Here is a 23410-nt window from a genome sequence, read left to right on the forward strand (position 1 = left end):
ATCTAAGAGTACGTTTTATTTTTACCTAACATCTTTCTACGCAGGATCCCTGCACACTTCACAGAGAATCCATTGTAAGCTGGGGAGAAAAAAAGGTGGTTTTTAAGCCAAGATTTAAAAACAGGAAGTGACTCAGCTGCTCTGAGGGAGACAAAGAAAGGAGAATATTCCTCACAGAGGTAGGGTGGCCAACTCAAGAACAAGCCCCCTCCTTGCCCCCAGGCCGGTGTCCTGCAGATGGGGACAGGGACAGGACAGCACATGCTGAGGGACAGAGCGAGGCATCATGTGGCCAGGACAGGGGTTTTAAAATAAATGTCAAGACCCCCCTCTTAAAGCCATATTGTTACCAGAGGGTTACTCTTGGTGATAAAAAGCTTGCTTTCCCCCCACTGGAAAACACTTGAATAGATCATTATATATCTGCGGTAATGGCATGTTACATCTTCTTGCCAGATCTACAATACTGTGCTTGTTCAATGTGGGAAGCTGTTTAAAAATGACTTTCCTATTAGAGTATATAGCTTAGTCTCTAGATGGAAAAAGCCAGATCAAAGATATAGCATTTATAAAACTGGCTGGTTAAAAAGATAAAAGTGAGATAACAGACATCAATTTTTCACTATAAATCTCTGGGTTTACTACAACATTAAAATTTCCAGTAAAAGCAGGGTTTTATATACCTGAACTCTAATGGCCTATTCTGAAAATATTTATGTCAGGAAAAGCATGGTATTTGCATGCCAAAAGCAATTTTAGTGCCAATGTTTAGCATTCCCTTCCCATTTAACTCTTTCCAACCTACTTCACAAGTGTTAGATGCACTTTCTCATACTTACCCAGTCCTCCTTCACATGTGGAGTTTTAAAAAAAGGAAACTCCAGATCGAGTTTCCAGATCAAACGCAAAAAGTTGGACACTTCCAATAACAGGCCACTGCACAAAATACTCATGTAATAGCTTAGAATAAATTTATAGCATACTCTTAACCACTGATTTTACCTCTGTGCTTTTTGCGTATACCTATTAATTTCGAAGGGGATAACTGCCTAACTAAAGTGAATGGCAAAGAAAAAAAGAGAGGAGAAATTAGGCAACCTAGTGCCATAGTTCAGAAATAACGGGTCAAAATTCTCTTTAAATATATGAGGTCTCTGGAAGTATGGGCAGTACTCGCTTACTTTCATTCTAAAGTTAAAATCAGAGCATGCATCTGTGAGAGCCAAGTGTCTTCAGCATCCTCTGTCTGGAAGGTATAGTCATTTTTTATTCAGTGAGAAGGGAGGGCATTTGACACCTATCTGGCCCTATACAGCAGTCTGTGGGATTGAAACTGCAGAAGAGTATCCAGTTTACCTATCTACTATAAAGAAATTGTATTTAGGTATGCAGGCTAACAGCCTTAAATGGGACTCTCAGAGGTACAAAAGTTGATATTACTTTAGTTTTTGCAAACTGTAACTTCCTAAATTTAAGAAAGGTTTAGAATCATAAGTTGATTTTCAGCGAAATTTTTCTTTCCTTCCTACTTCATACAAGCATGTGCAGGCCACAGCTTTTCAGGATAATCCATTTATACAAACATAACTTCTCAAAATGCAGCAAACATACAGGAGCACAACAAGTTTCTACTTGCCTTATCTCTCAGGGCTCTTAGCTTTGGAGGTTTTTGTTTATTTGTTTGTTTTTAGGGAATAAAATTAGATTTCAGCATCTGTCACCATCAAGAAAAAAATTCATCCCTGGCTCCCACGTGAAAACACTGTAACCAATGCACAGTTACTGAACCATGATGCCTTAATGATCATTACACAAATCAACTTTTTTTTTTTTATTTGAAATAACAAAATTAAGAATGTGCTTCCATAATTATTTGAATCAGACTGTCAGGTTACAAATTTAATAACATTCCAATATGATTAAATTGTAGAAGTAATGTATGCCACACAAATTTATGTATGTGGAGATGCTTTTCGTTTTAACTCATTCAGGTGTGCTGATTAAATTTTAGCAAACAATGTTGTAAATATTGCCCTCCTCCCACCAAAATCTAAAGAACCTGGGAGCAGACAATGCATCACTTCATAAACATTCCTTTCTTTCATTTGCACGCTGTTTTCTAAAACTCTCTTTCCAAAATAGCCTAAAATAAAAGTAGGCCTGTTAGGCAGACCAAACTGAATTAAAAAAATTTAAATATTGATAGAAGATTGTTTTGGCCAATTATAGTTCTAAAACACAGATAAGAAATTATGTATTCAAACAATCTGAATTATATAATCTTCCTTAGATCCTATGTATAAACACAATAACTGATAAAATACGTATTTTGATTTAACAGACATTTTATGGATAATATATTGATCCTCAAAATCCTTAAGGATTCTTAAAATCATTAAATATATAGAAATCCTTAAAACAGATAGAACACACACTTTCCTATAAAGAAAAATAATGTTATATTGGAAGGAATCTTCTAGCTAAATTCCTAAAATCATTCACACCTATGCACCAGACGTGCCCTTTCCTTTGGGAAAGCCACCACGCAGTTTTGGAGGAAACCACCACCACAGCGCATTGTGAAACTGCTCGTATGTAAATTATCACTCACCTAAGCCAGGACACGATCTTACTAATATCACGGAAATCTCTTCCTGCTTTTGTCATTCCTTCCTTGCCTTACCTTACGCTAAAACCTCTCCGGAACCAAGCCTCTATCATCTGGTTTGTCAAACAGCAGGCCCATATATGGTCCTCTGCAAATCAGGTAACTGTTATCAAAGGCACTGATGCAACACAAGGGAAGAGGCTCAGTTTTTACCTCCACATTACCTAAATAGAAACTTTTGTAGTGCATCATTTAATAGCTACTCTGCTCAAAGTGCTCTAGTCAGCAGTATATTATCTGCAGTGCCTTGACTCAGGCAAGCCCAGCCACCTTGCAGGTGCTGGCTACTTGGAAGCCCAGTCTCATGTTGACACAACTCAGTTTCTTTAGAAAAACAGTCCTTCAGCAAGTAAGTATCTTTGTGCACTGGAGGACCTGCTTTGGATCACATACTGTTCTGTACTGTAATTCCAACAGTTTACAATCAGCAGTTAATCTTTTATACCCAAAATAAAAGAACATGAATGTTCAATTTTTGCCACGTTTAAACACAAAGATTTTAACCGACATGTCATTTTCTGCTACGTGTCCTCCAGACTTTTCATTTTAACTGGAGGTGATAATCCCAGAATTCCCATTTCTGAGTGGGAAACCCAATATTTCCAAAACTGAAAAGGCAACGAACCTCTTTACGAACCATTTAAGAGCCTCTTAAAGAACCTTTAAGATAAGTCCCACTTTTTTCTGCACAAGAAAGATCTTTTCTCTAAGAAATACTTCTCGTTGGTACTGTAGGCAAGCTCCAATGTAGAATTTTTTACACAGCAGCTATTGCCTGTAGCATACATGGCTTGCTACATTTTAAAAAAAAATACTGACTGGCTGATTAGCAGTCAAACGGTTAGAGAAAAGCAAACGCATTCAGTTTACCTCTGGGGTTATTTCTGTGAAGCAGATTTCTCCTACAAATGGCACTTTGGCTAACTACAGACTGTTACTCTATCCCTGGGAAGGTGTCAGTCTCGAAAACTTGCTTAATACATAAATTAACATTACATTGCTTAAATCCAGAAGAAAAGTAACCTCTGAGAATACGGGCCTAATCTCCACAGTGGAAATGAAGAGAACTGGGTGTTCTCTTTTGTTTGTTTTGTATACTCATAACATAGTATTGGTATAAAATTTAGAATCTCGTACAAACTCATACAAAAAAATAAAAAAAAAAAAGACACTTCATCCTCTGGAAGCTTTTGTGCCTTGCTTTGATTACCTATGCCTTGTAAAATCAGCATTGGAAGAGCTGTCCTGCCTAAAAATTGTAAGACTATATACTGCAATAAATACACTATCACACAAATAATATGAGATCAAAATCACATAGATTAGATTCATACCTTAGCTCTGGTGAGAACTGCAAAGAAAAGGGGAAGGTGTAGAAGACGGACAATTCTCTAACTCTTAGTCTTGACATGTAAATAAAGACATCTGAGGAGCACACAGGTTGGAAGCTGCTGTAACATTCTATCATAATTAGAAACATTTCAAGAGCCCTGTAATTTCCAATCAAAATTACAGTAATTTCCGATATACAAGCCATGATTCATGACAGAATTTTTACATTCCATGGGAGATTATAGTGGCCTGATGTATGACACACTGAGTACAGCACTAACATAAACAATTCAGTTTAATGTTTAAACAGCACTTGGTGTTTAGAATCTCACAATAAAAGAAACATATTATTGTAGAAATTATCACTTTGACAGTGATTGAAGGGTAAGCAGGCATGTGGCCTATAAAGCTGTAATTTTTACAGTCCACAGCTTGAGTTTAATCATTTTGATATAACATTTCCAAAATATCCCTTTAAATGTTCCTTACAGCATATAACTTAAGAGACAACATCCTTTCTATACAATGAAATGGAGTAAACTCCAAAATGCGAACACCGTAGAAGTCCAAAGTTAAATAGTATTAAAAAGAAAAAAGGCATAGAAATACTGAAGGCCCAAGAAACGTTAGGCTAACTGATCATTATCAGCTTTCACTGGAAGATGCTATGTTCTTCTATGAAGCCGTTTTAGCAAAGTAAAGGAAAAATGCCTGAGTGGACTTAATTTTTAATCTGATATGAAAACTTAACATTGTAGACATTGATATCTTTAACATTTCTTTCAAGTATTGATATAGCCATGGGGCTAGTCTTTCCCATTTTTCCTATATGTTTTTCCTTCACTTGCTTCTTGAGTACGTTCTCACTTAGGTCATGGTTTTACACACACTGTCAGACTTTCTCAGAAGACACGTAACTTTAGGAAAATCACGCCCAACAAGAGAATACCTTGCTTGCTGATCTCCCTGACAGAAATACTTTGTTTAAAGAAAACAGAGTAGTGTATCGTATGACAAAGGCTTAAAACTGAATATGCAATATAGATGCGTGCACATGCACAGGTCACCAAGCAGTCATTGTATTCCCTAAAGACCATACATGTTTTCTCAGGTTTAACTTGGATGACTGTAATTTGTTTTCTCAACTCAGACATCTGCCCCACCTTCAGCCCACATCCTCAAGAGTGGGCCTGTTTCACCAAGCTCCGTTTCTAACTAACCGTGTTCACAAAACCCAGCCCCCTAGCATTCCTGGTTATAGGCACATGCAATTGCAAAACCCCACAGCCTCGAGATTAATTCTGCGGCAATATATATAGCTTGCACACAGCTTTTTCCTCATTCACACCAACTATGACCTTACGAAACTGATGCTTTCTGAGCTGTGCAAGACCTGCAAGCATACAACGAACACATCTCGCTGATGGGGAAGAGAGAAGACCGTATCTCGGGAAGCTACTCCTCAACTCGGTCCAGCGATGGCAACCATACGTTATCTTTGGACTGAACAACAAGCTCTAAGTTGTGGTCCTGTGCTGTTGTACTAACCAAGCCAGCCACCACAATTCACACAGAAATAGATCAAAAACAGATGGGAAAGAAAGCACGCATGACAACGAAGCTGCCGTGCCTGGGAAACTTTACCTGGCTTTTGGTTGCTGCAACCTTTGCAAACAGTGCTTGAGACACTTTAGCTCTCTTCATTTCCTGCTGAATCTCATCATAAATGGAAGCATTAATGTTCATGGAATTGTTTTCTGTTTTTCCGTTCCTCTCTGTAGCAATAGTAGCTGTTTTGACCTAGAAAATATATTTTATGAGATATTTTTATTACCAAAATTTCTTTTCCCCTTTCCCTCCCCAAGTAGTCACTCCTTCCATTTTATTCCTTTTATTCAAATTAAGTAAGAATTGTAACTACAGCATAAAAGATTCTCAAAGGAAATAAAAGCATAGATACATCTTGATTAATGCCTTATGACCAGTGTACTCAAATGCATGACAGTATAAAAAAGGTCTCGCTTTAGGTTTAACCTTCTCTTTAACTATTGGATTATCAGTTTAATTTTTAAGCTACTTAAAAAAGCAACAATTTAGACTAATGCATATTTAAATATACTTATTCACAAAACCAAGATAGGGCTTTCTTAAAACTATTAAGTCTTGGATTTCGCTTACATACATCAAATCTATTTTTTCAAGTATTTATTCTTCTTGCAGTCCTGGTTACAAAAAAGCATGAAAACATGACAAAATGATTATTCCACTACTACTTTTATTTTTGCTGCACTTGCAGTGTTAAGAAAAAACAGAAAAATAGATCAGTGGTGACACAATGCACAGGAGAATATCATCCTTTCATTCATCGGAAAGCTTCTGGAAATGGTGGAAGTGATGTTTCAACATCAAGAAGCATCCCACCAAGGTTATAGTGCAGTTGCTGCAGCACTATTTGAGAGGGACAACAAATCAGCAGGTACTCTACGAATTTTCTCAAAATATCCCTACAATATTCCCCATAATTAAGGATAACATTTTTCTTTAGCAGCTAAGCATGCAATGCTTGTTTGACAGTAGTGGACCTAGAGATGAAGGGGAAGATTGGATTTCTGACAGGAACCCACAAGGTGATGATGCAAAATCCAGCTTTTCAATTTTGATTCAAACCTACTGATTCATACTGAAGTTGTTGAGAGCTGAATTAATTTAGCCATTTAGAAGTTAGATGTCTAGTCTAAGAAATTCAGACTACCTCTGAAATTAGTGGACAGAGCTAGGTGCTTCCAGAGGGCGATTCAGCCTGCTCTCAGGAACGTGTCTAAAACCACAGTTTCACTGTCAGTTTAATCCAGTGCAAGTCAGCATCTTCCAGCGCTTTGAAACCCCTCAGAGTTCAAAGGGAAATGATGATGACGTGATAATTCATCTTTTAATCTCACTCTGCATCAGCTTTCATATGTCACGGGATCTCATGATGTGAGAGTCAAAGGGTTTGGGTGCGAGACATACTTCGGCAAACCATCAACCCATTTTTTCCTCAAAATGTCATGCTCAATTCATGGTAAGTACCCTCCGTGGTATCTTTAAAATAAAATAATCTAATCCAGAAACTGTGAGTGCATGCCACTTTTGCTGAGCCTGATTTGTCTATCAGGTGTTACAAGAGCAATGCTAACACATGCCCATCAGTTGAAATGGAAAACTCAGCAAGAACAAAGCATACGCATGTGCTTCCACCTGCCTCCTACTGGTAGGCATTAGGACTTTCTAGCATCTGAAAAAAGCAGTACTAAATGACATAAGAAACGGAGAAAAATGCCAGAATGTTGCATGCAGTATATTATGTGATTTGTTTTCATCTTAAAACCATTTGTAGCCTGTGGCAATGACCTGAATATTGAAGTGTTTCCTTTTGTACAGTGTGAGATTTTGCATAGGTTACTATAGTACATGATGGCAAAGCCTGGGCCAACAGCTTCTCAGAAACATTTAAGATGCCTGTCAGCAGGCAGCATGAGGTGCAGCACCTTGAACCTCTGTTCTTCAGGTAGGAAATGCAGGGTGGGAAAATACATGCCTGGTTCTGAGCAAATTAGGTAACTGGCAACCCATGGCAATGTTATATACTCCAGCATAGCGTAACATACTACTGGAGACAGCTTTCACTGCTTGTGTGCAAAAACTAGGCTAAGCTAAATTAGAAAATTAAAAAGTCATGGCTTTGTGGTCAACGCATCCTCTTGGACCGCAGGTTTAAATTTTGCCAGAGTTAATTCAGTCTTTCCAAAGAAGTACTTCCAATTTGTAATTAATCTTGGAGAGTCCTTAGAGGGGAGACAAGAGGATGAAAGTACTCTGTTAGAACCTGAAATTCCAGGGTATCTTTTGGGAAAGAAATGCTTCAGTCTTGTGATCCTGATCAAAATGTCTCTTCTTCCATAAGCACATTACCTTTTTGATTGCTACTCGGCTTCAAAAAACAGCTCTATGTTGTAGCAGTACTTCAGAGACTACTTAACTGATTGTGAACACCCAAGTCATAAAAACACAAGTCTCACACACATATGTTGGAGACATAATTTAAATCGTGTGTCTTTGTCCACACTTGTCAATGCCTGATTTAATATGGATATGCATTTAACTCAGGGGAACTAATGAAAACCTCCATTCTGGTAGGCAAATCACATCTATTTTTCTACAGGTACAATGCCAAGCTCAGCTTAGCACCTACTCTATCACTAAGTTAAAAGAAAGACTCCTATTGCTTTCTGTTGGTATTGAATAGGGAACTGAACAACACAAAACACTAATATCTGCATCAAAATACCAGACTAGCCCAAAGAGCTTCAGAAGAGCGAAATTCTTGAAGTTATAAAATGATTAGTTTGGGGACTGTCAAGAGTTGTTGTTTACAGCCACCCCCTCTCCCTCTCTAATTTATACAGTAGGCTAAGTACAAAAATTCTTCCCTTGCCTCTTAACAATTTCTTTTTAAAGATCAGGTATAGACTGTGGCTGGACTAGATGGACGATTGGTCTGCTCTGGTCTGATGAATACCATGTAATAATGCTAATTAACCTCCTGGAGAATATCCGTACAGAAAACTGCTTCATAATTTGTACATAGCAAGCATCTATTCTGTTGTGCTGAACTCAGAATTGGGTTCAAGATAGAGGCTTGAACCTCCTCAAAAAAAAAAACAACAAACCAAAACAAAAAAAAAACCCAGTGCAACTTAAGAGTCTTGAGAGGAGGTGGAAAAAGGATTCATTTTGGAAAGAAAAACACAACAAAACATAATCTCTCACCCCACCCACAATTATACCCACATCTTCTGTTTTGAAAAGGAACTATAGATCAGCTAAATTGTTTGTGAAAGTAACCAAATTATGCTAATATTAACTGGATACAGGAGCAGTACTTTACCATCTTATCATACTGAAAATTAGAAACTTGTTTGGCCCTCTTCCTATCACAACCTATTTAGTCATTTAAAAATACTTGGAAAAAACCTAACACATCTATCACCTCCTGACCTGCCCAGATTCATATTTGCTCATCAAATAAGACTGGTCACAATAGTGAGAACTTCTGGATTCATTCAGTTTTCCTAAACAAAAGACAGGCTGCTGCTGAACCAATCTGAGCAGGTTTTCACAAATATGGAAGCTCACTTTTCCCTCATCGAAACTGAAACAAAAAAAAAAAAATCTTTTATAACACATTCTCATAAGTACTGTTTTAGCTTGGGAACAAAAATCTCCTTTAATCCTAGTTTAGCTTTTAATATTACATCGTACATTAAAATTCATAAAGTAGTTCATTCCAGGCAAAACAAACCACTTTTCAGTTCTGCTCTGCAAATAGCACAAGGGGTACAATAAATGCTGTTGCTTTCAGAACAGCTTTTATCAGGACAAGGTTTACTACTCCATTATTACAGTGGCGCCTGGAAGTGCAGTTATAGTTAAGTGTCAGTGTTTCCATTAACTCTCCTCCATGGTGGTTTTTGCAGGGGGAGAGGGTTGCATTTAATATTTTGTTCATTTTGAGTTTCATTAAAATGCAATTTGGCACAAAGACTACCAACCTAAATCTCAAATTGTTGAGAGACTTAGAAATACAAATTTTGCTGGTGGCTAAGTATGACTTGTGTGTATGTTTGAATTCCAGGACTCCACAGTGAAGTTGACTGGGAGCTGGAGTTATCCAGAGTTCTCTGAATTGGAGATTCACTAGTCTTTAAGACTAGCAAGACAAGTGTTATCCTTAAGACCAGTCTTTCAAGAGTGACATCGTATTTCTGGGACCCAAGCTGAAACTGCTTTAGCATGAATGAACTGTATTTTATCCGCAGCCAGAGGCAGGCCAGGATTATATTCGTGAAAATTAAGGTTTTCTTAAAATGAGTATGCAGAACAGTGACTCGTGCAAGATTTGTGGATACCTAAGACACTGTCTTGTTCAAATTATATTCTGCCCTTGACTTACACGTACTCTGTTTTTATACAGGATGATGATGAACCCAAAGAGTTGACAGGAATTTTCTTTGGGGAATAGGGATGGGGGGGAGGGAATTCTTCTCTAGCTCTTCTAAAATGAAGATTATTTGCTCTTCTGAGAAATAACCACTCAAAACTGCAGAAAGGCTAATCAGCTTTTACCCAAATATTCTGAAAAAGAAAATCTGAAACTTGCTTGCCTGCCCTGTTCTCCCCTCCAGTTCTCCTTCAGAGGAGGAGAACCTCTCTTCCTCTCCAGATGTTCAACAGGCCCTGCCTGAGTGGATGGTGAGTCCATCCCCAGTGGGCACTATGCCACCCTCCAACACAGCTCAACACTGAACGGTCCCTAAAGTATCCCCATTCCCTCTCATTCCCCCGTGACATACATCAGTCTTGTCCCTTGAGCTTGACTTGGGTCTAGAAAAGACCCCTGTGGTAAGGTAAAGGGTGTTCAATTAAAAAAAGGCAGGAATAAGAGAACTAGGACAAGAAAGGAGTTTTTTTTCTTCCCTCTAGGTTGGAGGAGTTGAACTGTGTCTCCATGCACATCTCCACCTACCTGCTGGAGATGCTAGTATTTACAAATTGTGCTACTCCAGGAAAGAGTTTAACACAGGCCTTCTATCACAGGAAAATGGCAAGGTGAACAACATTAAGGGGAAAATCTTGTGCATGCTGTCCCCTCAGGGTCAGTCCGCCAGTGTGGACGATAGCAGCAGACTTCTACAGCTTGACCAGCTTGGGTGCCATACACACATCCTGATAGCTCAGGCATTAGAGGCTAATGTTTTCAATTAAAAAAAAAAAAAAAAAGATTTTTCTTTTTTGTTTAAGTCAGAGAGAAAGGGAGAACTATGGGGGACAAAGAGCTTCTTAAGGGATTTCAAAAAAGAATTGGAAGCAATCCAGATACATTAGCTCAAGTTGCAACTAGTAAGAATGCTGTAAAAATGAGATAAATTCAGCATAGTTCCTTCTAACTCAGGCACCAGGGTTTAGGCTTGGTGAGTTGCTACTATCCTACCAGACCTCCAAGGTCATGCTTTCTGTTTTTGTGTGTAACAGTATGCACAATTCACATAGAACAAGCCCAGCTGCTAAATGGTTAAGTCTGCTCTACTGTCTGGCCACCAGTTGGCAACACAAAAATGCAAAATAGATCCTTTTCAGGATGTTTATTTTCACATCCTTCCGAAACTGATAACTTGCAATTGCAAAATAAACCTTCATGTGTGGCATATTAGCTCTCATTTTTCATGGTTTCATAGTTTAATTGTTTCAAATGTTACACTGGTCTAAAGATTTAGTATTAAATATGTTGGCTCTTGCGTAAATTCTGTTGTCAGGATAAATGGTCTGTTTTGTCTGTCAATAGTTAACCAAGAAGTTCACAGCTAAACTAGAAAAATATTGTGCTGTATTCCTGGATAGAAACTTTAAATAATTTCTTAGAATAAATTCTGTAGTTGTAAGGATGATAATTGTTTTATTTCCTTAGTATAATGTACTCAATATAATGTGGACATTTTAGGGTGGGTATCAGAGTTAATTTTGCAGTAGCATGCCTATAAATCATTTCTGCTATAATTTGTAAAATTGTATTTGCTGGGGCAATTACTAGAATAATTTAATTATTATTTCTAGCACTAAGTATTGTACTTATGTTATTAACATGGGTATTCTAATTTTGAAAATTAGGACTCAAAACAGTTAGTAGCAGGTGGCAAGTGCTACATGTGGTTATAGGTGGATGATTCTGGCAACACGTGAAGAGGTCACGCAGAATCCCAACTCAGAGGTTTCTACCTCCTGGTCTGCACAGATTCATTCACTAGGTAGAGTGCATATGTTTTGTAACATGGCAGAGAACGGTATAACAACTAGAAAAATCATTTTGTTCTAAAGAGCTCAAGTATTAGTCTTGAAAGTTTCCTTTTTAACCTGTTTTCCTGATAAAAACAATCAAAACTGTATGCTTCTTCCACTTTGAACATAAAATGTTAGTAGGTTAACTGTACTGATTCCTCCTAAAAAATTGATATGTAAATATATACAAGAATGCAGTAGAGAGATCTAACACTCCCCCAAATCTAGACTTACAGTATGTATTGTCAGAAAAAAACAGTCTCACTTCCTTTCTGGCTGCAAGGGATTTATAGAGGTTAAGGTGTGAGTTGAAACCAATTCAAGGACTCCCTCTGCCTTGACATTCTTCTGGAAGGTCCTGTAATTAACTCTGTTCTTTAGCTGTGAAATTGCCCAAGACCACTTGAGACAGAGTGAGACATTACCTTGGCAGAGAGAGATAAGTTAAGAACGAAGGGTTAGCCTTTGCTCTGAATTACCTGGACTGTGGGAGTAGGGACAGATATTAAACCAAGCTCCAATGTTATTTTAAATAGTGTTATCTGTATTTAACTATTTCCCACTAAAGCAGTACTATGTAAATAGACTCTCATCCTTTATCTTGAATACTATCTATAGTGGATTTCACAGACTAAACTCAGTTAATGATAGCAAAACTAGACCATTAGCACAGTCTATTCCTTCTGCAAAAAAAATTTCCTCTTCTCATGAAAAGTACTAGAGCAGGTCAGCAGTGATCTTCTGTCCTCCTTTTTCCTACATTTTTGTTATTTATTACTCTTAGTGTGGTCTTTAGCATCCATTAGTGGCAGAAAATTTAGAAAAAATAATCTATGGGGATTTATAGCATTCAGAATGGGTACAGAATATAGTCATAGGCATATGCTTGCGCCTGCTTAGTCAAAGACTGCTCTGTACTCATATCATCATAAAATTCCCACAATCCCAAAGCTTTGTTTTTTCTTTTTTTTTTTTTTATAGCTAACCTGCATTGTGTATACAGCATGTTTCTCAAGTATCTGTATATCAGTTTGTTTTGTCCTTGCAGAGCTACAACCTTGAGCTACAGCAATGCAGGTTATCTACAGCAATGCAGCTTATTTCAGGAAAGGTATACCATTTTTTGGAGTGTTTCATTCACAACAACATTTCTTCCTTGTGGAAATCCTACGCGTTCCTGTGGCTCACAGCCATATTTTTCATGCACCCTAAACCAGCATAAATTTTAGAGTTTCCTTGACAGATACAAGGACTGCAACATTGAGTTTCTGGATCCCAGTCTGTCAAACTTTCTCATTTTGGGAGCATTAAACAAATAGTCCCAATAGATTTTACAGAAATCAATGGGAGCTTCATTTGAATGAGGACTGAATTAAGATTTAATGAACATATTCCAATCTTCCAGAGTGATGGATACTGCAAGACTGTTATGCTCCAGCAGAGTCATTGAATGGATGCCATTTGGACATACAGGCATAAATTAGAAGAGCACTGCAAGCTGTCAATGGCTTGACTTAGTGAAGGAAAGCCCAACATTTTGGGAGAGAATCTTCTCTCCCCCTTCCCTTTAGTTGTACCTGTTTGTTTTCTGGAAGACAATTTTTAAGGCAGTATGAAGTACTAAGTGATACTTTTACCTTCATTCCCACTCAGTTCAGTTGTCCAAATCCTTTAAATTCCCTATTTAAAATGGTAACATAAAAACAACACCTGAGAATTATAAGAAAAAAGGGAGCTAAAAGCCAAGATGTTCCAGGACCAAATCAACTTCATGTCTTAATAGAACAATCAAAACAAACACCACACCTGTGTGTGCACCATAATGTATAGATTATCTTAAAACTAGAAAATAGATAGCAATGAGCTGCTACTACAATCCGAGGCATTTCCTAAATTTAACTCGTGATATGCACAGAAAATAATGATTCAATTAGCATCTAAAAAAATGTAATAGCATTAGTAAGTTTAAAAAAAAAAAAAAAAAGATACCACCCAGCTGGACACAGAGAAAGCAGAATGAGCACATCTAGAAGACATAGAGAGCAGTTTACTTGTGGAGGGCGGCTAGGCGGTGTGCTTATGAGAGGTGCTGGGCCCATGGCAGAGGCTGCGTTCAAGCTCCTTTCCCTTTCGTCCTGGTAAATCCGATCTCGTTCGGCTTCTGGCAACTGCAAGAAGTTCTGCATAGCCCGAAGGTTTACCAGTAAGGACTGCGAGGCTGTCTTGGGATCCTCTTCCTTTCGGAGGATTTCTGAGAGCAAGCCCTGTAGGGAGGGGGAGGGAAAAAAAGGCTGGATAGTTAGCCTAGGTGAGCTTTTGTAAAAATGCGCTCTGCAAAGCTACTGCTCATCATTCCTTTTTATTCTTTCCACTAGGTTTAGAATGAGAATAGCCAAATGTACTACTCACTCCACATAGGAATATAATAATGGCAATTTAGGTAGCAGAGAAGAGAGCCTCAGTTGTACTCTTAATTTTATTAAGCATCTGTTTTACACACAACGTAAACTGAATCTGCCTAATTGGTCTCCTTTCTTTTACTGGCTTAACCTGCCATAAAATCTTTCACAGTCACCAGACAATCGGAAGAAGTTAGGAGTAAATGAAATCCACGTAGTTCCAAGGTGCTACCTTGTGCTGTTCTCAGGCTTTCCTAGACAAAAAACACAGCAAACTTATAGAAATGGCTTTCCACATTTTCAGCAACTCAAACAGCACCTTGGAAAGAAGTGATATTTCATAATTAATCTGAGACAATAAACACATGACGTTCCTCGAATACTGCTTAACTGACTGAGGTCTGTATCTATTATATGTCAATACTTTGTTTTGAGAGGAACATGGTCCTTAGCAAGACCAAACGGGCATATCAGTGTAACAACAGGTAACAAAATTTACTGTTGGCAACTGATGTTGAAGTCAAAATCCAGCAAACCCGTCCATAGATCTGTCAGAAACGGTGTACGTAGCAAATATATTTTGACTCAAAGATGCCAGGCACCAAAGGTGCCAGGTGGTGATGTCCTTTAACAGACACTTAAAATACTACATGGGGTTTTTCACTGTGAAGAGAGGCAAATTGTTGCAGGCTGACGATACTTTCCATAAGGGAGCAGCTGGCTGACGAGGGTGAGTTTGGGACCTCATCCCTGGTTTCAGGGAGCCTGTTTGGGAAGGGATGTGGGTCCCAATTCCTCGGGCCATTTACTGCTGCGTCCTTTGACAGCTTTCAGAGTCCAGCAAAGATACATTAAAGTGAATATTGGGAATGAAAGAAAAACAGCAGACAGGGCATATGTAGCAGCGAGCCAGAAATGGTCAGCTGCAGATGGCAGCAGGCTGCCAGCGGCTTATACAGACCACACCAAGTTTCCTACGTAATCATTTGATTTCGACTCTCAGCAATAGAGCAGGTTTGGTGATCTGGGACACCTAATTACTCTAAAAGATGAAATATTTATCAACCTGTGAGTGCAACGAGAAATTTAATGTCAACAGGTTCTTGAAACTCTCCTCCCTCAAACCAAATTCTTCTTTTAAATATGTCAGAAATAAAAAATGCTCTACTATCTTGAAGTGACAAGGTAGGGATAAGAAAACTAACTTTTGCAAAAGCAAACGTGAACTTCTTTTTAAAATAAATGCTGTTGCCATGATGGGACAAGGAGAAAAGTTTGGTCTGAGAGGCTTTTATGGCTAGCATAACAAGCAAACATGGATGTTGTTTTGAAGAAATAGCACAATCCAATGATTTTTTCTTAAAGAACTGTTACATTTAAGTTCCTTATTAAGGGGTAGAGGGGAGAGGACAAGAAGGCAACAAAACTGCTAAAAATGAGAGGCAAGCCTGATGAAGACATCCCTTCCTAACGGGTTGCTGCGTACACCTACTGTGCAAGCCTCTGCTTCCTGTCACCTCTGTAGTGACATCTGACATTAGCAGGACCTAAAGAAGTTGTCACCTCTCTCAAAGGTGCTTTCATACCCAGCAAAAGCCCCTTATAAACCTCCTAGGAGGAGAGCTGGAGAGCAAGCACCCTTCCAGCGAAGCCCCGGCTCATGGGGATGGGCTGTAGACCTCTCTCTCAGGTCAACTGGGCTCCCTGTACGCACCGGCACTTGCGGGAGGGAAAAGGGGATGGAAAACACAAACCCTCTTTCCAGCACTGAGCCTGAAACATAGTCTGCAGGAGAACTGAAAAAATAAAATCCTGGCGGATACTTTCTTACCACTATTCTTCATCCCTCCTCTTTTCTGTTGTCCAGGTAGAAACTATTCAGAAGGTAAATATATGAGTTACAGACAAAAGTGGTATTTGTGTGGATCATAGTTTTAAAAAATTGTCATAGTGATTAGTCCCAACAATAAATTTACTTATTAACAAATACGGAAATTATTATATATGAGTTTGTTATACTTGTAAGCACTCAAGCCCACTGCTTTTATTGTTTGTCAGTGGCAGAGTTACACTACCCATCCTCCCAGGAGTGTCAAAAATGATTTAGTGCCACTGGAGACGAGGCAAAGCTGCCTGCAGAACACAGGATGTATGACTGAGGTGTAAACACATGCGATTTCTGACCACTACTCTGCAGAAAACAACTGCACCAGGCTTAAGAAGAATAAGAAAAAAAATAAACTCAAGTGGACTGATCCCTGGCAGGAGAGGATACTCGTTACCAACAACCCACTGTCAATGACAGAAAATATCATTGAAAAATAGTCTAGCCCATACTAAAAATATTGACTGGTATAAGCCTTTCCCATGTAGTGGGCAGCTTAAACAAGTAGAAAAGGCTTCTGGTATAACTCTTCCCCCTCCCTCAGTGAAATACATACACAAGGAAAATAGACAGTTGTAGTTTTGTTGTGTTTGCTAGCATAAGCATTTCTGCAGGACAACTCTTGGTGATTAGAAATGCCATAAAGTAATCATGTCTCTCTCCTCCCCCATCACTGCCATGACTCCTAGCCTGAGCTGGAAGCACAGCAGAGGATACAGACGTAGAGAGCAGAGGGAGATAGGAACGCCAGGAGAAGGCAAAAAAAAAGAGATGTTTACTTCTAGGAACTTCGAACCTAAAGGTCAAGAATACGTGTGTGAATAACACATAAAAATAGGCGTTGTGCTAGGTGTGGGGGAAGTCTCACAGTGCAGTTTCTCTGCACCAAATACTACTTCAATGATAGTGCTTCAATTTTTTGAGTACTAACATTTGGCTAAAAATTGTATGACAAAATGTAAAAATGGAAAATCCTAGAAAGAATGCTTCAGCCTTCGCATCCTGCCTCATACTGACAGGCAGAGATTTACTATGCATTTTATCAGGCTGGAACTGGTGTGCCAAGATACATCTCTTGGTGTGATCTCCTGGTACTTCAGGTTGCCCAAAAGCTAAATGTCATTTTGCACAGGAATCATAAAAACTGTAAGGCTCCGAGTCCCCCTCACTCTTCTTCCCTTCTATTCTTCTCACACTGGAAATGTATTTTCTTAAGATGTTACCAAACTTCCCCCCCCCCCCCAATAAAATTTACACGTCACCGCAAGTATAATTCATTACTAATTGCACAAAAATGTTCAATAAATATTATCAGTGCTTTCAAAAGCTAATTACGAATTCTTTAAAACCGGAGATAAACGAAAGTGCCTGCCAATATGAACAAAAACACTGCCTGTCTGGCCCCCGGTTTGTCTCCTCTTTGAACGTAATCACTGATTCAAATAGATTTTTATCAGCCTTATAGAACTTCAAAGCTCCCAGAAGAAAAATGCAATTTGCCAAAACCTCCCCAAAACATGCAGAACATCCCTGAACACTATCTGTCTCCGTTGCAGGGTGCTTAAGTCACATGTCCAGGTGGAAGATTATGTGCAAGCTCCACCCCCAAGCCTGGCTCCCTGCCAGGTAAGTTATAAGCAGACACATTTATCTATGTCGCTTAGTAGCAAGAGGAGAGCTGTCATGATAGTGTAATAGCACCTTTTTACCTTTTATTCAATAGTGATATGGATAGTGTGCTTTTCTTAAATTACACTACGAAGAATTATATGAATACAGTGGCAATTTCTGTTATACTTAAGCAGGCAAATTTCTCTCTACCACATAATTTACAGAACTCAAATTCAATAAAACATTACATGATGGTCCATTACTGTTATCAATTTTGAATAATCCATCTTCATTTTTCATTTTACTGGAAAATAAAGTGTGCCAAAGACAAAATGGAAGGGAAAAAAAGTGCCTGAGAAGGTGGTTGGTGTAAACTTGGATTTTGTTTTAAAATTACAGAGACCAGTTTACTGCATCCAAGTGTGCTTCCTGAAAATAACAATTGCCCAGACTTAGTATGAGCACTGTCCTAAATAGACAGAAGTATTCACGTATGAAAAAAGGCACTTTACATGAACAAAATGCAGTGTACTCTGGCAACTGATTTTTTGAGGATGCATGGCGGTGAAGTAGAAAGGAGGAGGAGAGAAAAGTATCTGGCAGAAACACGGAGAAGTATTCCAAAACCTTGAGATGAAAAATTGTCACTTGGGGGAAGAAGAAAAATGACAATAGTTAGACATGGCAAAAGTGGCAAAAGCACTCCCCCTCCTTTTGCAAAGCTGGAGAGGAGAGGTCATCTCTGCACAGCAAAACCCGAGTTCATGCCACATATGTGATGATTGAAAGCGCACGCAAACACTAACACTGGCGATTCAGAGACCACACGGCTCCAGCCACAACCATGACTAACTGCTCCTTGCCTGCACCCTACACATATGTCACTATACCGTGCACCAGCTTAAATTACACCTTGAAGCCAAATGTCGAGACTTCCTTGCGGGAACCGAAGCTTGCCATCTCCTGACTCATGTTTGCATTTACAAACATGACAGAAATGGTAGAGGGCGTTTGTTTATTTATTTAGTGCTCTCGAGGTGGCTGAGAGGAACACATGCGGATGCCCCAGCACTTTCGAGAAAGCTGAACAGAGTAAAGGGCCTCTCAGTTTCATAGCAAATGGGCAGAGTCGGCCTGACCCTATTTGCTCACGGAGGCTGCGGGAAGGGTTGGCATAGGGACGCCGCGTGTCGGCACGTCCGCCTGGGGCTGCCCTTGGTCGGTGCACACATGCCGAGCAAAACGCAGCAAAAAGCTGAACCAAGACTGAATTTCAACAGAATGAGGCGTCTGCACAGTGCACTGACATCAGCTGGAGAAGAACACTAAATTTATTAATTCAGCTGATTGGCAACCGAAACAAGCAGCTCAATTTACTGAAATTACCCTCGCAAACACAGAAACTGGTACACACATTTGCTAGCCAGGCTTGAGGTGAAATTCGGACCTGCTAGGACAAATCCTGACTCAACAAACTTTTTCACGGTGCACTACAAAGCGGTACTAACAGGATTCAATCTATTTCTTTGCAGCCAGTGAGCTGGAATAGCAACTGCTGAAGGACAAATAAAACTTTGGAGCCCACTGCGCGCTGAAGCCTTCCTAGGAGCGATACTGAGAAATTTCTCGCGGGGAGAGCTGCTCCACCCGCAGAAACTGCTGCTGACTACAACAATCGCTCCATTGTGCATGTAGAGATGCTAATTTTCATTCAAGTTACAGCTTTCTGGACTCTTCTCTGATTAATCTTTGCGAGACACATTCCTGAGAACTACACATTTTTGAAACTACCACTCTGAAGCTAGGGCTCGGGAGAAATTCTCCAAGAAGAGATTAAGAACGCCCTTTCAGTTTCCTTAGGTGTGGCTGAGGGTTTTTTTTTTTTTTTTCTGTCTTCTAAATGATAATTAAAAGAAAGAAGGTCAGAAGTAATTTTACCAAAATTCTTTGCTTGGGGCTGGAAGTAAGCAGAAACATTTCTGGTCAACATTTTTCCCCCAGCCCAAAAATCCTTGAAAAATATGGCCAAAAGATGATTTCTGAACTGGGAGAATTCTCCCTACTCACACAAAAACCTACCAAATTCTGGATTCATATTGCAGAGCGCAAGTCTGTAAAATGGGAGGTGCCAAAACCTTCCGCTAATTCAGCTAAAGTCCATTTTTACTGCCAAAACATTAAGCTGAATTACTCTTAGTTTTAAAATTCACTTCCTTCCTTTACTTTTATGCTGAAAGTGAATCTCTTCCCTCATCTGAGACTATATCTAGACATCGGGTTTTTTTGCGCAGAACTCCTAACCGATTTCAGTGAGGTCTCCTGCCTTCAAAAGCTGATGGCATGATATGGTCCCTGGACACAGCTCAAATATGCTTATGACAGTTTCAGAAATGTCAGTGTTAAGCCTGAGTTAGCTTTTTATCTCAGAAAACAGTAGCTGAATTTAAACAAGTATTTCCATTTGCTCTCTCCAAAAAAAAAAAAAAAAAAGCATCACTTACTGAAGTGTTACCCTAATTTTACTTAAATGTACTTAAATGTGATCCTAGGATAAATCCTTGAATAAGCTGTTATAAATTCTGAAGTACAGCAAGCAAATCAAATCTAAATGCTTTCATATAAAAATCACAGGTATCTATACCTGTAGGCCTACTTGGGCTTCAGCTGTTACTGTGGGTATAAATGACAAGTTTTAATCTTGCAAAGAAAAAAATGTGCCTACAATGAACTCCTCTGGAATCAATGGGGCTTCACTTGCCTATGAGCAGGCTGAAATATCTTTTAGCAAGAGTGAGGCTAGTATTGTCTAAACTCCCAGTATTTTTCCTTTCTGTTCCCTACATTTGCCACAATAAATAACAAATATTGCAAACACTTAAACAGCTAACTGTAAATACTAATATGATTAGCTAACACAATTTGTAGGATATGGGGGATACTACTCTGTGCTCTTTAAAGTAGATCTGGTTGAATATTGCCAAAATATATTACATACATACACATATATATGTGTGTATATATATGTATGCGTGTGTGTGTGTGTGTGTGTGTGTGTGTGTATATATCTCACATCTTTTCACTGGACTTTTTTTTTTCCAATATTCACTTTTTGGGTTTCCTCCCAGTTTGGGTCACTTTGAACACATTTTATCAAACTGGTTAACCACGATGTCTGTGGAAGAAATGAACTTCAAGCAAATTTTGATAGCATTTGTAGTAAGAAAAATGTCTAGTAATTAGGAATCGGCACATGCAGTAGAAATCTGGACCTATAGTTGCACTCATCCTATCTCAAGGGTATCTTTATATGCTGTGTCATATAAATTTGAAGTCTAGTCAGAACCAATCATCCTTGTATTCCAAATAACAAATCATGTTCATGCACAAATGACAGACCAAAAACTGTATGCAAAACTAGCTGACAACAACTGAAAAAATGAATTTGGAGGGGGAAGGAAGCTGGGAGAAAATAGCTGCTTTTAGACAAGTTCAAGAAGTGAATAACTAATGCATTATTCATTTTCTGAATTATTTGCTCAGCTTTTTGCCCCTGTAGGATGACAGCCCCAGACCACAGTAACTGGAATATATTATTATTTCACCGTATATCTCAACTACGGTGGAAAAGAAACATTGAAGAAGCCAACATAAGACTACAGAGGAACCAATACTTAATATTAGCAATAGTCAAAATATTAAATATGGTATTAAACAAATATATGTTCACTTATGTATAAATATATCAACTGCTGGAACTTAACTCATATAAGTTACACAAGTAACAACAATGTATAAAAGACCTGCATAGTTAAGAAGGAAAACACACACACATACAGACAGACGGACACACACACAGCTCTACAGAGAAATCGCACTATGTACTTTCTTTTAGCTAAAGGAGAATGTAAAAAAATTTTAAGGCAATAATAATAATTCAGAATGATTACAAATGACATGCTATTGCAAACCTGGTACCAGTGCATTTGAAACTGTTTTCATTCTGTAAGCCATGCAAGGAGAAACATCAACACTTCAAGAAAGGCCCAAACTATAATTTTCTATTATATTCTACAATGGACAAATACTTGTTCCTTAAGTTTAAAAATGTGGAATCTGAAGCCAATTTACTTACATACATTCAAAATATTTCTTATTAAGAATCCTATTATATTTTCTGTTAAAACAGATTTTTTTTAAAATTTGAGATCTTATTATTTGCATTGGATACACTGACATTTCTCCTGCAACTTCTGCTTGATTAAATTCCATGCAACATGGCATTAAGTTAAATTCATAGAGCAGAATAAATTATAACAGGGTTAGCTTCTAAAACAGGTGTAAAAAATAACACATTTTAGTGTTACTTATCAGCTTTGCTAGGGCTAAAGTTTTTTCTGCACTGAAGAGCTGAAGTATATTCTCTGATGTGGACATAGGCAATCTCAAAACAACAAGCTACAAACCCACATGAAAGAACAGAAAACCTAAAAATAAAACTTTTATTTTTTTAATTGAGGTCTTTTCAGAATGTGTCATGTTATTACGATTTTCACTAGAAAATAATAAAACTAAATGCAAATAAGATTAAAAGACTATCTGAAGAACATCTAAGATGACTGTTGTTCAGTGCATGCATATGGTCAGTATAGCTATACCTTTACAACACAAAAGAAAATGTGCTGGGTGACTTTGTGAATGGCACAGAGCTGTTCATTTTCCTTTCCAGTAAAGATTAAGTCATTCAAAACCATTACAACTGGAAAGGAATAAATACACCTCTAAGAAGAGCGGGTATATCCACAAACTGGGTCATTGGAGATCTGTATACTGTATCAACACCAGGAAGTGTGGTTCTTCCACAGGAGCTAAGCGGCAGGGCAGAAATGAAGAGAGAGACTTAAAATGTGATAATTACTGGAAAAAAAAAAGGACAAAAAAAAAAGGAGGGACTCTCAGATCAAAAACAAAAAAAAAACCCAAACAGAAAAAACCCAGAAAAGACTGACCTGAGTTCGGTTAAAAGCCACACGTGCAAATACTGCCTGTGAGATTCCTGCTCGTTTCAGTTCATCGCGGACCCACTGGTAGATTTCGGAAGACACCTCTGTGTTTGTTGAGACCTGCTGCTCCAACGGCTTGTTCATGGATCTACTGACAGGAGGAGGGTGGTTCAAGTACTGTTGGTTTAAGGACTGCTGGGCTAGAAGTCTGTTCACTGCATACTGCTGGTTCAGCAACTGGGCCATTACCAGCTGCTGATTTACCAGCTGAGGGCTAATGGGAGTAGATACAAGTCCAGGGTGCAGGTTTGGAAGCGGGGTCCGAACGGATGGTTGACTACCATGAGAAAGCTGAACAGGGGATGGAGGCTGTTCGGCTGTGTTCCCTGGGACCGGCTGCTGACCGAAGTTGACATGGTTGGCACCTTGTTGGGATAGTTCAGAAAGGCTATCCATCTCAACTACGGTGGAAAAGAAACATTGAAGAAGCCAACATAAGACTACAGAGGAACCAAAAACTGCGTATGTCACACTCCTCACAAGACGTGCTAATAAAAATAAATAAATAAAGTATCACATGCATGTCCGAGCTCACTGTACGGTCCGTCATAGTTCATCACTGCTACTATTTTTTGCCTTCCCA

The 23410-nt window shown here is 38.7% G+C and overlaps 1 protein-coding gene and 1 long non-coding RNA gene across 21 annotated transcripts in view; one reads left to right on the top strand and one right to left on the bottom strand.

Moving 5' to 3' along the window:
* Window positions 1-22762, top strand: part of LOC138066332 (uncharacterized) — a 155899-nt gene extending 133137 nt beyond the window's left edge. The window contains exon 4 of the long non-coding RNA XR_011139676.1: window positions 17713-22762. This is a non-coding gene — a long non-coding RNA (uncharacterized lncRNA). The remainder of the gene's footprint in view (window positions 1-17712) is intronic.
* SATB1 (SATB homeobox 1) overlaps window positions 1-23410 on the bottom strand; it is a 93873-nt gene that overhangs the window by 21255 nt on the left and 49208 nt on the right. For all 20 annotated transcript variants that reach the window (XM_068935376.1, XM_068935365.1, XM_068935357.1 and 17 more), the window contains 3 exons: window positions 22774-23228; window positions 13924-14136; window positions 5645-5800 (listed from right to left, as the gene is read on the bottom strand). In XM_068935376.1, the coding sequence (XP_068791477.1) occupies window positions 5645-5800; window positions 13924-14136; window positions 22774-23228 (824 nt within the window). The remainder of the gene's footprint in view (window positions 1-5644; window positions 5801-13923; window positions 14137-22773; window positions 23229-23410) is intronic.

Source organism: Struthio camelus, chromosome 2 (assembly GCF_040807025.1).
Source record: "Struthio camelus isolate bStrCam1 chromosome 2, bStrCam1.hap1, whole genome shotgun sequence".
Lineage (NCBI taxonomy): Eukaryota > Metazoa > Chordata > Aves > Struthioniformes > Struthionidae > Struthio > Struthio camelus.